This window comes from Loxodonta africana, chromosome 1, assembly GCF_030014295.1.
Source record: "Loxodonta africana isolate mLoxAfr1 chromosome 1, mLoxAfr1.hap2, whole genome shotgun sequence".
In the NCBI taxonomy this organism is placed as follows: domain Eukaryota; kingdom Metazoa; phylum Chordata; class Mammalia; order Proboscidea; family Elephantidae; genus Loxodonta; species Loxodonta africana.
The window spans coordinates 88,259,448-88,274,100 of NC_087342.1; the positions used below are offsets into that span (position 1 = coordinate 88,259,448).

General features: G+C 45.3%; 1 protein-coding gene across 3 annotated transcripts in view; it reads right to left on the reverse strand.

The window, feature by feature from the left end:
- Positions 1 to 13,433, reverse strand: part of LOC100656828 (class I histocompatibility antigen, Gogo-OKO alpha chain-like) — a 120,817-nt gene extending 107,384 nt beyond the window's left edge. The window contains exons 1-8 of one of the 3 annotated variants that reach the window (XM_064282631.1): positions 13,323 to 13,433; positions 12,758 to 13,027; positions 12,235 to 12,510; positions 11,349 to 11,624; positions 11,129 to 11,251; positions 10,658 to 10,690; positions 10,476 to 10,523; positions 9,885 to 10,307 (exon numbers count right to left, since the gene is read on the reverse strand). In XM_064282631.1, coding sequence (XP_064138701.1) covers positions 10,303 to 10,307; positions 10,476 to 10,523; positions 10,658 to 10,690; positions 11,129 to 11,251; positions 11,349 to 11,624; positions 12,235 to 12,510; positions 12,758 to 13,027; positions 13,323 to 13,386 — 1,095 coding nt within the window. In that variant the 5' untranslated portion in view covers positions 13,387 to 13,433 and the 3' untranslated portion in view covers positions 9,885 to 10,302. The other 2 variants (XM_064282635.1, XM_064282625.1) reach the window with 2 other exon arrangements.
- Positions 13,434 to 14,653: the final 1,220 nt, after the last annotated feature.

Here is a 14,653-nt window from a genome sequence, read left to right on the forward strand (position 1 = left end):
TATAACAACTTTATTGAGATGTAATTCACACAGCATACATTCACTCCTTTAAAGTGTACAAATCAATTATTTTTAGTATATTCAGAGTTGTGCAATCCTCACCAAAATTAATTTTAGAGCATCTTCATGACCCAAAAAAGAAATTCACAACAATTAACAGTCCCTGTCTGTTTACCTCCAAAACCTCCAGCCCTAGGCAACCACAAATCTACCATCTATCTCTAGGGATTTGCCTATTCTTGACATTTCATGGAGGGAATCAATGTTGACTTTTGTGACTGGATTCTTTCACTTACCCTATGTTTTCAAGTTTCATCCATGCTATAGCCTGTATCAGCACTCCATTCCTTTTTATGGATGAAGAAACTCTATGGCATAGGTAGACTACATGTTGATTATCCATTCATCTGTTGATGGGTATTTGAGTTGTTTTCATCTTTTGCCTCTTGTGAATAATGCTTCTGTGATGTAACTAGTGCCTTTGGTAGCATACTTAACCCTTTTGTGAATGAATTAAATTTTAAATTTTTTTTTAGTTTATATAATATTTTTCATTAATGGAATGCATGCTGAATCATTGAGTGTGTCTGAATTTTTGGTAGGTAATTTGGATTTTTTTCTTGCCTCATCCTACCAAGCCTACCCTCAGAGTCCAGAGGGACATATATGTCACCTTAATTCTACCCCCAGACTCCAGAAACACATGTCCCAAGTAATATTCACCAAAATCCATATTTTACCTACCAAAAATACTGATTCAGCAGGACCTAATATAATACCCTGTAGAAACAGTAAATTAGCAGCGCACACTCATTTCTTCCTTTTAAAACACTTATACAGGTCCCCGCCTGCCAGCACCACATACTGTCAGTGGTATAGCAGCTTCCCAATAAACCTGAAAGGCAGAAAATATACATGGGTGCTATATGTCCTGCTGTTCATGAAAGGGTTAAGATGGTTATTATGTTTTTAATTTAAAATATTCTCTTTAAAAAAAATCAAATAGATTATTTTTAGTTTCTAGTTCACTGCAGGAATTTTCAGACTTGTCATGTTTGTGTACAGGCATTGAATGGCATGATCTCTAAGCTAGGGTGGTTTTCCTTAGTCTTTTGCAGAAGCCTCAGGGAAACTGATAAATGTTATGGACCCCACCTCAGAAAAGTGTGCAAATACAAGGAAATATAAAAATTAATATAAAACATTGGTGCATACACAGATCCTCTAAAGTCTTATACACCTGGGTTTTTAATCCTCTAAGAGACAATGACAAGAACACATTTTGAGTAATCATTTCACCAGCCCACAATGCCACTCCACATATTTTTGAGTATTAACTGAAATGGACAAAGCTGGACACAATAACAGACTCACAAGGGAATAAGTGGACAGATGTTATTTATTAATGACTTGTTCAACCAAACCTGAGTGCCTAGAACATCCCACATGAAGATCTACTCTCAGATCACTGCTCTAGGAATTGACACTCATCATTCTTTCTCCAGCCCCCATTCCTTCTCCCCCGGCAGGGGAACTTTCTTCCTACCTTAGGAGAATTCCACTTAAAAAGTCTTATTAGGAAAGAAACAAATTCCCTTCATAAAAGAGGAAAACTCACTTTCCCAAACATCCTTGCACTTGAACATGGGCACAGGGCTGAGCGCTCCACCAGTCAGATGCCCACATGCTAGACTCTGTCAGGACATAGTGACACAGAGAAGCTGGGACTGTGCAGAATACACTTTGGCAAGGGTGGTGTGAGTGGCAGTAGTGACATCCAGTTGCGAAGAGTAGCAGGGAGAATTGTCTTGGCCACAAGGCCTAGTGCCCATTATCAGGGGTGTCAGCAATGTGGGCAGTGGCATCTGAGGCAGCAGCAGAAGCTGTGGTTTCTGTATGGGACGTGACCAAAGGTCGGATTGTGGATTCTCTTCCGGGATGTGCAGCTTCAAGCCTGACTCTGCGGCCTTCCTCAAAATAAAATGAGCCCCAATATCACACATATAGATTGCTTTGTGTTTAAATTTTAAAAGTTTGGTTTCTGTTGTTTGCACCAAGAAGTGAATGAGAAATCAGTGTGAGGAGTTTTCAGGGAGCAAATATTCAGAGAGTTTCTTTCTGCTTAGCTGTGGGCCACTTCCTAAATCTTCCACCGAGCTACACCTCCCAGTACAGAAATGACATGTATCTCCCAACATCATCTCATAGCTGATGATATTTGTCCTTTTTTTAAATAATTTTTATTGTACTTTAAGTGAAAGTTTACAAATCAAGTCAGCCTCTCACACAAAAACCCATATCTACCTTGCTACACGCTCCCAATTACTCTTCCCCTAATGAGACAGCCCTCTCTCTCCGTCCACTCTCTCTTTTCGTGTCCATTTTGCCAGCTTCTAACCCCCTCCCTCCTCTCATCTCCCCTCCAGGCAGGAGATGCCAACATAGTCTCAAGTGTCCACCTGCTCCAAGAAGCTCACTCCTCACCAGCATCCCTCTCCAACCCATTATCCAGTCCAATCCATATCTGAAGAGTTGCCTTCAGGAATGGTTCCTGTCCTGGGCCAACAGAAGGTCTGGGGACCTTGACCACCGGGGCCCTTCCAGTCTCAGTCAGACCATTAAGTCTGGTCTTATGAGAATTTGGGGTCTGCATCCCACTGCACTCCTGCTCCCTCAGGGGTTCTTTGTTGTATTCCCTGTCAGGGCAGTCATCGGTTGTAGCCAGGCACCATCTAGTTCTTCTGGTCTCAGGATGATGTAGTCTCCGGTTCATGTGGCCCTTTCTGTCTCTTGGGCTCATAATCGCCTTGTGTCCTTGGTGTTCTTCATTCTCCTTTGACCCAGGTGGGTTAAGACCAATTGATGCATCTTGGATGGCTGCTTGCTAGCGTTTAAGACCCTAGATGCCACTCTTCAAAGTGGGATGCAGAATGTTTTCTTAATAGATTTTATTATGCCAATTGACTTAGATGTCCCCTGAAACCATGGTCCCCAAACACCTGCCCTTGCTATGCTGGCCTCTGAAACATTCAGTTTATTCAGGAAACTTCTTTGCTTTTGGTTTAGTCCAATTGTGCTGACCTCCCCTGTATTGTGTACTGTCTTTCCCTTCACCTAAAGTAGTTCTTTTCTACTATGTAATTAGTGAATGCCCATCTTCCACCCTCCCTTCCTCTCCCCTCTCGTAACCACGAAAGACTGTTTTCTTCCCAGTTTCAACTATTTCTCAAGTTCTTATAATAGTGGTCTTATACAATATTTGTCCTTTTGCAACTAATTTCATTCAGCATAATGCCTTCCAGGTTTGTCCATGTTATGAAATGTTTCACAGATTCCTCACTGTTCTTTATTGATGCGTAGTATTCCACTGTGTGAATATACCATAATTTATTTATCCATTCATCCATTGATGGGCACCTTGATTGCTTCCATCTTCTTACTATTGTAAACAGTGCTGTAATAAACATGGGTGTGCATATATCTGTTCCTGTAAAGGCTCTTATTTCTCTAGGATATATTCCGAGGAGTGGGATTGCTGGAAGGTATGGTAGTTCTAGCTTTTTAAGGAAGCGTCAAATCGATTTCCAAAGCAGTTGTACCATTTTACATTCCCACCGGCAGTGTGGAAGTGTTCCAACCTCTCCATAGTCTCTCCAACATTTATTCTTTTGTGTTTTTTGGATTAATGCCAGCCTTGTTGGAGTGAGATGAAATCTTATTGTAGTTTTGATCTGCATTTCTCTAATGGCTAATGATCGTGAACATTTCCTCATATATCTGTTAACTGCCTGAATGTCTTCTTTACTGAAGTGTCTATTCATATCTTTTGCCCATTTTTTAATTGGGTTATTTGTCTTTTTACAGTTGAGTTTTTGCAGTATCGTGTAGATTTTAGAGATCAGGCACTGATCAGAAATATCATAGCTGAAAACTTTTTCCCAGTCTGTAGGTAGTCTTATTAATCTTTTGGTGAAGTCTTTGGAAGTGCATAGGTGTTTAATTTTTAGGAGCTACTAGTTGTCCTTCTTTTTCTCTCCTAGGAACAAACCCACTTAAATGTGGTTTTAAGATCCCTTATCATCCTGGGTACTAACCTGATCACTGACCTCGGTGGTTCCAAATCTGGCTGAGCACCAGGAGTGCTTTTGGGACTTCTTACAACATACTCAGACCTCTCATCAGATCAATCATCTCAGAATATTGGGTCCAAAGCCCAAGAATTACTTAACAACAAGTGTTCCAGGAAAAGGATGATACACAGCCATGAAGGAATCCCTGGTCTACATTCTTGCTACTAAGATATGATCTGAAGACCAGCAGCATCAGCATCTACCTTGTTATAAACAAAAAAACTCATGCTCTACTCCAACCTTCTGAATCCTAATGAGATTTCCAGGTGATTCTTTGCATAGGAAGCTTGGAACTCCTTGATCTTGCTCTGCCTTATGTCAGAGCTCTGTAGTCTGCTTTTGGTGTGTAGTCTGATCAGATGGCTTAGCAATGGAGGGTCCAAGTTTCCGTCTTTGTTCCAATTTCTTCCATAGCTACTCACTCTCTTTGACTTCTTATCCATTCTCAAGGTTTAAATATCATTTATATGATGTCACTTCCCAAATCTATTTCTCTCATCAACATCTCTACTGATATCCAGACTGGTATGTCCAACTGCCAACTCAACAACCTCACTTGCATTTCTTGTTTTGTTTTGCTGTTTGCTTTTTTTGTACTTTAGGTAAGAGGTTTGCAGAGCAAATTACTTAACCAATACATAGATTGTTTTGTGGTATTACTTACCAACTCCATGACATGTCAACACTCTCCCCTTCTTAATTTTGGGTTCCACATTGTCAGCTTTCCTGTTCCCCTCCTGCCTTCACGTCCTTTCCCCGGGATGCTGTGCCCATCTAGTCTAGTTTTGTTTTATGGGCCTGTCTAATCTTTGGCTGAAGGGTGAACCTCAGGGGTGATTTCAGTGCTGACTTGAAAGGCTGTCCAGGGGCCATGAGACATCTCAGACTCAACATTTCCTAAAGTGCATGCCTGTGATGCCCCCTCCTCAACATGCTCATTCTAGGGTCTCCCCCATCTCCACTAATTCTATTTGCACAGTTCACAGTATTTGGTGTCCCCAGGGACTCTTTATTCCTTGTTCTTCAAATTCAGTGCATTAGGAAATCTTGTAAACCCCATCTTCAAAATACATTCATAATCCAATCACTTCCCACTATTTTCATTGCTCACACCCAGGCAAACCAAACAACACTCAAATAATGTCCTAAATTTCTATTGTTTTCCCACTCTTTTGCTCACTCCTCACCTCTCAATTCTATTATCAGAAACCAACCCATAGTAATCCTTTATAAAAGAAGTCTTACACTGTTTCTCTTCTACTACTATTTTGTAATTCCCCATCTCACCCAGAGTAAAAGTCAAAACGCTTCCAATATAATATCCTTAGTCCCTACATGGTCTGGCCACACCTCTGACCTTACCTCAATGTCTCTGCTGCAGCCACACTGGCCTCCTCGCTGAACCCAGAAAACTGTCACATGCCCCTTCCCTAGTGCATCTGCAATGGATGATCCCCTGCCTGGAAAGAACTTCCCCAGCCATTCTGATGATTAATTCCTTCATGTCCTTCAACTCTTCCCTCAAAGGTCACCTTCTTAATGAAGCCCACACTGCCCACCCAAGTTCAAACAGCTGTCTTTCCTGGCCCCACACACCCACACTCTGTGTCACCTTCCCCATAGCACTTAGCATCTTCTCACATAAATACCTTCCTTATTTACTTCTGTGGTAGGCTGAAAAATAATCACCAAAGATGTCCACATTCTAATCCACAGAACCTGTGAACATGTTACATTATATACAAAAGGGACGTTTGAACTGTAGAATATGAGATTAGATAATTATCTGGGATTATCTTGGTGGACCCAGTGATGTAATCACAAGATATATATAAGAGGGAGGCAGGAAGGACAAAGTTAGAGAAGAACATGTAAGGGCAGAATCAGATGTCAGAAAGGAGATTCTAAGCGGCTGCTTTTGAAGATGGAAGGGGGGGCTGAGGGCCAAGGAGAGTAGGCAGGCTCTGGAAGATGGAAAGGGCAAGAATGGAATTCTCCCCTACAGCTTCCAGATGGAATGCAGCCCTGCAGGCCCAGATTAAACTTCTGACCTCCAGAACTATGAGTGAATAAATTTGTGTTATTTCTAAGTAACTAAGTTTGTGGTAAGTGTGTGCCAAGTATGACCTAGAGTGAATGCCACCTGAATTTAGAGACCATCTCAAGAATAGATCTGATGCATTCAACATTAGTGACCAAAGACAAGATGAGCTGTGGAATGACATCAAGAACATCATACATGAAGAAAGGAAAAGGTCATTAGAAAAAAAAACAGTAAACAAAGAAAACATCAAAATGGGTATTAAAAGAGACTCTGAAACCTGCTCTTGAATGTCGAGTAACTAAAGCATAGGAAGACATGATCACTGAAAGAGCTGAACAGAGGATTTCAAAAGGCAGCTCTAGAAGACAAACGAAAACATGAGAGTTGAATGTGCAAACACCTGAAGTTAGAAAACCAAAAGGGAAGAATACACTCAGCATTTCTCAAGTTCAAAGAACTGAATAAAAAATTCAAGTCTCAAGTTGCAATACTGAACGATTCTAAGGACAAAATATTGAAAGACACAGGAAGCATCAAAAGAAGATGGAAGGAATACACAGTCACTATACCAAAAACAATTGGTTGAAGTTGAACCATTTCAGGAGGTAGTACATGATCAATCACCAACAGTACTGAAGAAGTCCAAGCTGCATTGAACGCCCCAGGAACTGACAGAATACCAAGTTAGATGTTTCAGCAAATGAATGCAACGCTGGAAGCACGCACTTGTTTATGTCACTTCCAAGAAATCTGGAAGACAGCTACCTGGCCCATCGACTAGAAGATATCCATATTTGTGCTCATTGCAAAGAAAGGAGATCCAACAGAATGTGGAAAGTATCGAACGATATCAGTAATAACACACGCAACTAAAATTTTGCTGAAGATAATTCAAAAACAGTTGAAGCAGTACATCCACAAGAAAGTGACAGAATTCAAGGCAGATTCAGAAGAGGACTTGAAACCAGGGATGTCATTGCTTATGTCAAATGGATTTTGGCTGAAAGCTGAGAATACCAGAAAGATATTTACCTATATAGTACTCAGTATGCAAAGGCATTCAACTGTGTGGATCATAACAAATGATAAATAACACTGACAGGAACAGGAATTCCAGAACACTTAATTGTGCTCGTGAGGAACCTATACAAAGACCAAGAGGCAGTCATTCAAAGAGAACATGGGGATACTAAGTGGTTTAAAATCAGAAAAGATGTGCATCACTGTTGTAACCTTTCACCATACTTACTCAATCTTTACGCTGAACAAATGATCTGAGAAGTTGCAGTATATGAAGCAGAAAGTGGCATCAGGATTACACCTCCACAAAAATCCTTTTTTTCTCGGACAGAAAACAGCTGTCTAATAAGCAACATCATGATAAATGGAGACAATAATGAAGTTGTCAAGAATTTCATTTTACTTGGACCCACAATCAACATCCATGGACCAGTAGCCAAGAAACCAAGCAACATATTGCATTGGACAAACCTGCTGCAGAAGACCTCTTTAAAGTGATAAAAAGCAAACATGTCACTTTGAGGTCTAAGGTGTGCCTCACCCTAGCCATAACATTTTCAATCCCCGTATATGCATGTAAAAGCTGGACAATAATAAGGAAGACCGAAGAATTGATGCCTTTCACTTATGCTATTGGCAAAAAGTATTGAATATGTCATGGACTATCAGAAGAACAAACAAACCTGTCTTGGAAGAAGTACAACCAGAATGCTCCTTGGAAGCAAGGATGGTGAGATTTCATCTTGTGTACTTCGGACACGTTATCAAGAGGGACCAGTCCCTCCAGAAGGACATCATACTTTCTAAGTAGAGGGTCAGCAAAAAAGAGGAAGACCCTCAATGAGATGGATTAACACAGTGGTTGCAACAATGGGCTCAAGCATTAAAAAGATTGTGAGGATGGTGCAGGACCAATCGGGCCGTGTTTCGGTCTATTGTACAAAGGGTCGCTAGGAGTTGGAACCAACTGCACAGCAAATAACAACAAGCTTGTGGTAATTTGTTACAGCAACAAGGAAAATAATACACTGGGCTTACAGACTATACTTTATCTCTCTGTGCTCAAACATATGCTCCACAAGTCCGCACTTTCTGTTCTTAATTAACTGGTGTTGCCCAGATGCAAAAATAATGTGTTGTATAGTAATCACTCACCAAATGTCAGTAGAATGAATGATCAATGTAGTGTAGACCACCTCCCTATTCTAGAGGAACTGTCTTTATTAATGTAGCCTTAGACCAAAAACTATTTTGTGGTACTGCAACACAACATCCACTCACATTGACATTAACGCCACTTGGACTTTTCTCACAAGGGCTGTTATCTCCTCCCTCCCTCTACCCCTTCCCGTCCCCTACATCCACTGTCATGGATTCAACTTTGTCCCCCCAAAATATCGATCAACTTGGCTAGGTCCTGATTCCCAGTATTGTATCATTGTCCACTATTTTATGTGATTTTCCTAGATGTGGTAAATCCTAGCCCTCTGATGCAATGAGATGGATTAGTGGCAGTTATATCGATGAGATACACAAGGTCAGGTTCTGTCTTAAGCCAATCTTTTCTGAGATATAAAACACAGAAGCAAACAGAGAGACATGGGGACCTCATATCTCCAAGAAAGCAGCACCAGGAGCAGAGCAAATCCTTTGGACCTCAGGTTTCTGCACTGAGATGCTCCCAGACCAAGGGAAGACTGCTGCATCACAAGGACCTTCCTCCAGAGCCAACAGAGAGAGAAAGCCTTCCCCTGGAGCCGGCGTACTGAGTGCAGACTTCTAGCTTATTGGACTGTGACAGAATAATTAAAGCCAGTCACTTGTGGTATTTCTCTTAGAGAGGCAGTAGATGACCAAGACACCCACCCTTCGGCACACTACAGCACACAATTTTATTTTCATCTTCATGGAAGAATGATCCTTGGCTGATGGGTAAATATATTACAACCAACAGTGAATTTAAATTAGCCTCTGCTTGATGAATTCATAAGTTTGGAATGGAGTGGAGCCAGCACTAGGGTTATAAAGCTAAGGGCAGTGAGAGTGGGGTGGGGGAGCTGAAAAGGATGGAAACAAAAAAATTTATCTAAGATGAGTAACTATTTGACTCCTCTTTAAAAAACGTTAGGGAAAAATGACAAGACTCACCCTCGGAACAGTCCTAGAAAGAGGGCAGGATATGGACAAGTCTGAAAATTCATCTCTCATTACCACAGAGACTCCTGTGTGCAGGGGATGCCCTCGGTCTTGTGGGACATTGACAAAGTGACTCTTGCAGCTGTCAGAGACGGGGGACACCCAGAGCAAATGAGACCAGAACTTACACACAAGAACAAGAACAGGCATAATCCTCTAAAAACAACAAACACACAAAAAATAATCACACAGATGATAGGGGCAGAGGATCAGGCTTGGACGTGAGCCCAGGCTAGCCCAGCCACACAGAAGCCTTACTGCCCACAGCTTTGGAGACAAGGCCAGGTGACACCTGAGTCCTTGTGACCACAGGTCCTAGTTCTACTGAAGGGAAAAGGGCAATGAAGATGCAAAGATGACCCAGCCATGGAGTGACCACATCAAAGCCCACACTTTCCCGAGCACTGACTGGGTACAGGCCCTGTCCGGCTCAGCTCCTCCACCACCCTCAAACGGCCCTGCCTATGACAGACTCAGGACAGTGAACACATGGATTCTGGAACATTCTCAGGTTTGCATTTATTTTCTCTCTTCAATTTTCAGAATTTTCATTTCCTTGAATTAACCATCAACCCCAACTCATAGCAAAAATATGAATAATCAAATTCATTCTCAGATTCTCATGTTCCACAGAAAAGTGAAATATTGCAGATCACAGTGACAGGATGTTATGTGAGGGATAGAGACTTTCCAGCCCACCTCTGCAGGAACAGGGAATATCAATCATGATCAGTGTGGAGAAAGGGGATCTGGGGGGCAGGAGTGGGCAGTCTCCCCACATCCTCACATTATGCTCATAGGAACGCAGACACATTCAGAGGCCAGTTGCAAAAAGAGAAGTCGGGGTTCTTGAATCACAAAGCTTGGCATGAACAAATCTTGTACCACTCAGTCCCACACATGGCTGCTGTCTCACGCTATAGAAGAAAGTAATCATGAACAAATTCGGGTCAGTCACTGTAACTGTTGAAACCCTGAATAGCCCAACACATGATCAAAATGTCCAAATTCAAAGAATCCCCATGACTCAGTCATGCCCTCTCTGTCCCGACCCCTCCTCCATGTCAGGCCTCCTAGGGTCTCACCTTTAGAAGCTGTGAGAGACACATCAGAGCCCTGGGCACTGTCGCTGCCTAGAAAAGAACAGGATCTGGTCAGAGCCCATAGGAGATGAGACTAGGGGAACGTGAATCATGGGCTCCCCCACAGACTCCCATCTACATTAGCCCAAAGGTCTCATTATCAGCCTCCCTCTCTCCATACTTACTTGCAGCTTGAGTGTAGCTCCCTCCTTTCCCACCTGTGGGAAGAAAGTACTCAGTGAGATTGAGGGAGACAACACCACAAGGTCCTAGAAGAGCCGGCTAGTCCTGGACCCCAGGGCATGTCCAAAACTGTGACTGCAGACCCAGGGTAGGATAAGGAAATACAAGCAAAGATGTGCAGGGACTAAACTAACCACCCTCTTGGAAGTCTCTACTCAGCAGGAAGTTTCCCCTGTGACCTGTGACTATTGGGAATCAGGTCTCCATAACCAGAGACCATTAAGGTGACAGATTTGCCATTCATTCTCAAATGTGCTTTCCAAAAGGGTCATTGTTAGCACACAGGGTCCCAGACTGTGTCAGCATGTGTGTGGATGGTACCACCTGTAAAGAGGCATGATAGGGCAAATCTCCTACTGGGACTTGAAACCCCCAGTGGGACAAGAAAACTCAGACCTCATCCCCATCTCTACCTGAGTTCTTCTTCCTCCACATCACAACAGCTCCAGCCACCACAACTCCAAGGACCACAGCTCCAAGGAGAAGGAGGCCAGCAACGACCCCTATGATGGGGGTGCTGGCCTGGGAAGACAGTTCTGGAAAGAGAAGGGAAATGAGGAGCGCTGATTCCTTGGAGGTCTTCAGGATTCCTGCTTTCCTAAGAAGAGGCTCCACCCTTGGCTGCCTCCTTACCCCATCGCAGGGTGACAGGCTCAGACAGCCCCTCATGCTGCACACGGCATGTGTATCTCTGTTCCTCTCCAGAGGGCACCACCAGGGCTGCCCACTTCTGGAACGTCCCGTCTCCTGCAGGCCGGGTCTCCACAAGCTCCATGTCCTGGGTCTGGTCTTCCCCATCCCGCTGCCAGGTCAGGGTGATCTCCGCCGGGTAGAAGCCCAGGGCCCAACACCTCAGCGTGGCCTCACGGTCAGAGATGCGGTGGTGGGTCATGTGTGTCTTTGGGGGGTCTGAGTTAAAGAATCAAAAAATTTAGGAACTTTCTGATACCTCTCATAAGGGTACATGTGAACTTTAGAGAATACACAGGGCATTGAGAGGGGGATAAAGGGCAAAATCCAGACACCAGCCTGGACCAGGGGTTTGGGTTTATTTCCCATTCCTTGGAAGGTTCTAGGATCAGGGTGGGACAGCCCAGGACAGGAGGTTCCGGGTCTCTGACGGGGAACAGGGACTTCTGGCCCTGATATGGGTGGAGGCAGAGATGCAGGACACCTGGACATTGGATGTGGGGCAGCGTGTAACAGCTGAGAGAAGGAGTCCCCCCTAGTTCCCAAGGCCGCCCCCAGGGTCAAAGGGAACAGCTGATCTGTTATTTCAGGGATCACCTCCCCATTTATTCTCAGCGAGACTGAATCCGCTAATTGTCCCTGAGAGAATGGAGAACACTTTGGACAAATCACTCTCTGGTACAGGATCTGGGGCGTCTCCCTTTCCTGATCCATGGTAGGAGGGTATTCTGGCGTAGATTCCATTTTCCTACCCTGTTTGTGGGACACCAGTTGAGGGAAGAGTCCCAGCCTTAGAGGAGACCAGAAGGCGCCCCGCGGCCCTTCGTACCTACTCGCTGCAGCGTCTCCTTCCCGTTCTCCAGGTGTTTGCCCAGCCACTGCAGGCATGTGCCCTCCAGGTAGGCCCTCGCATGCTCCGCCGTCCCGCCCTTCTCGAATTTGCCCTTTGAGATCTGAGCTGCCGTGTCTGCCGCCGTCCAGGAGCGAAGGTCCTCGTTCAGGGCCAGATAATCGGCGCCGTCGTAGGCAAACTGAAGGTATCCGCGGAGGAGGCGCCCCTCGGGACCCACTTCACAGCCGGACATCCTCTGGACCGTGTGAGACCCTGACCCCGTCCCCAGGTCAGCACCGCCCCCGCGATCACCCCCCCAGGGGGTCAGCCCCGCCCACGGGGTCAGTATGGCGATTAGTCCGAGCCCGTTCGGTTCTAAACTGAAAATGAAACTGCAGCAAATGCCCGCGGCTCTTCGGCAGTGAAAGGGTGAGGTTCGGACCCGGGGACTCGGGGCGACGCGGCCGTGGGGACGAGGAGACCCGTGACCTGCGACTCGGGCCCGGCGTCTCTCACTCACCGGCGTCGCTCTGGTTGTAGTAGCCGCGCAGGGTCGGCAGGCTCCTTCTGTAAAACTGTGCGTTGGCCTTGGAGATCTGTGTGTTCCGGTCCCAATACTCAGGCCCCACCTGCTCCATCCACTGCGCCCGCGGCTCCATCCTCGGGTTCGCGGCGTCGCTGTCGAACCGCACGAACTGCGTGTCGTCCACGTAGCCGACGGCGACGAAGCGGGGCTCCCCGAGGCCGGGCCGGGACACGGCGGTGTGAAAATACCTCATGGAGTGGGAGCCTGGGGGGCGGGGAGCGGCTGAGACCACCGACACCTCCCTCCCCGCGCAGGCCCGGGTCCGGGGTCGATGGGGGCGGGGAGGGGAGAGGGGTGAGGGGTGAGAGATGAGGGGTGAGGGGTTAGGGGCTCGTGGGCCGAGAAGGGGCGGCGGGAGGAGCAGGGCCGGGGTGTAGGGGCGGGTGGGGGCTCTCGGCGGTGGCGGCTTCCCCGAGGGTCCTGCGTCCCCGCCGAGCGGTCCCCTAGCTCCTCCCTCCGCAGAGGCCCTTCCCCCCCCGCCCCCCGAGCCCGCACTCACCCGCCCGGATCTGGGTCAGGGCCAGGGCCCCCGAGAGCAGCAGGAGGAGGGTCCGGGGTGCCATGACCCGGGTGCTGGGGTTCTAGGGAGAAACTACGTCCGGGCCGCCCCGAACCGACCTTATAACCGGAACCGCGGTGACGGTGATTGGCTGCTCCAGAAATCGGAGACCCAATTGTAGTGACAACTGGGGTGACGCCATGTGTGTCCAGGCAGAAGGAGCTGACACAGGTTGTGAGAAGAAGTGAAACTCAGGGAGACGGGGAATCCCCAACACTAGGGCACCCCACCCCTGACACCGTCATCGGACCTGAGTGCCTGCCCCGGGACTGGGACTTTGCCCTGACCCCTCTCCTCCTGCACCGACCCTTCTTTGCTGCACTGTCTCCTTGAGTCCTGGACCCAGGACCTGCTTAAGTCAAAACTGTTCTTAGTTTCAGAATCTCTATGTTGTTGTTGTTGGAGTGGATTCATAGCTGCCCTATATGACAGAGTAGAACTGCCTCATAGGGTTTCCTAGGCTGTAATCTTTGAAGGAGCAGATCACCAGGTGTTTTCTCCTGCAGAGAAACTGGTGGGTTCCAGCCTTTGGGTTAGCAGCCAAGAGCTTAACCATTGCACCACGAGGGCTCCTAGAATTTCTATTCACTCTTACAGATTATTGAGGAATTAATGAGATTTTGTTTATGTGGGTTATATGTACCAATATTCTCCATATGAAAAACTGATACCGAATTAAAATTTTAAAGTAATTTTAAATGTTACGAATAACCCATTAAACTTAACAGATAATATATTCTCATGAAAAATAAATATTATCCAAACTAAAACAGTGGAGTGAGAAGAGTGGATCATTTTACATTTTTTGCATGTCTTCCTTACCTGTGTCAGTAGAAGACTGCTGGATTTTCATATCTGCTTCTACATCCAGTCTGTTATTTTGGTTGAGATGTATTAAAAAAAAAAAAATTCAGTGTCACACAACTATGAATTGGAAAAGGATGGAGTATTTTTAATAGCCTTTCCAACTCATTGTGAGTGTTCATCTTTGATACTTCGCTAAAGCTACGTAAGTGGTAGTTTCTTAAAGGTTAGTTGCAACTAGAAACCGTGTTATTGAATATTTCTTATTCTGTTCTTTAAAACCCATAGGACCATCTTGACACACTGAATCTTGTACTAAAGCCTGAGTTGTTGTTGTTATTGTTATAAGTGATGCATTGGTTCACTTAGTATGTGGAGCTTCCAGTGTTGATACATTTCATTACAAAATATCAAAAAGTCACATTTGTTAGTGTTACCTCTGATCCCAGCAGAAAAGTTTTTTTGTT